Genomic DNA, 216 nt, shown 5'->3' with positions numbered 1-216 from the left:
CCCACCGAAGACTCGTGAAGAACATGGTGATGGAGACATACGATAACTCCGGCCACTTCGACATCACCTTCATCACCTTCGTGTGGATCGCCTTCCTGCCCACAGTCACCACACCCGCCCTCTTCGGCGCCTGGAAGATCAGCAGGTGAGTTGCGCCGCAGAAGGAGAGACGCGTCCTTGTTCCCCGCGGTTGCCGGTGCGTTGGGTTCCCTGTTC

General features: G+C 59.7%; 1 protein-coding gene across 1 annotated transcript in view; it reads left to right on the top strand.

Moving 5' to 3' along the window:
• The window catches only part of LOC119593176 (orexin receptor type 1-like), a gene marked incomplete at its 5' end in the record, with an annotated part of 128,215 nt that overhangs the window by 124,298 nt on the left and 3,701 nt on the right, over positions 1-216 (top strand). Inside the window, 1 exon segment of the mRNA XM_037942154.1 lies at positions 11-145. Within this exon segment, the coding sequence (XP_037798082.1) occupies positions 11-145 (135 nt within the window).

The sequence above is a fragment of the Penaeus monodon genome, chromosome 31 (genome assembly GCF_015228065.2).
Source record: "Penaeus monodon isolate SGIC_2016 chromosome 31, NSTDA_Pmon_1, whole genome shotgun sequence".
Classification (NCBI taxonomy): Eukaryota; Metazoa; Arthropoda; class Malacostraca; order Decapoda; family Penaeidae; genus Penaeus; species Penaeus monodon.
The sequence above is the reverse complement of the archived record's forward strand: the minus strand, read 5'-3'. Positions and strand labels throughout refer to the sequence as shown.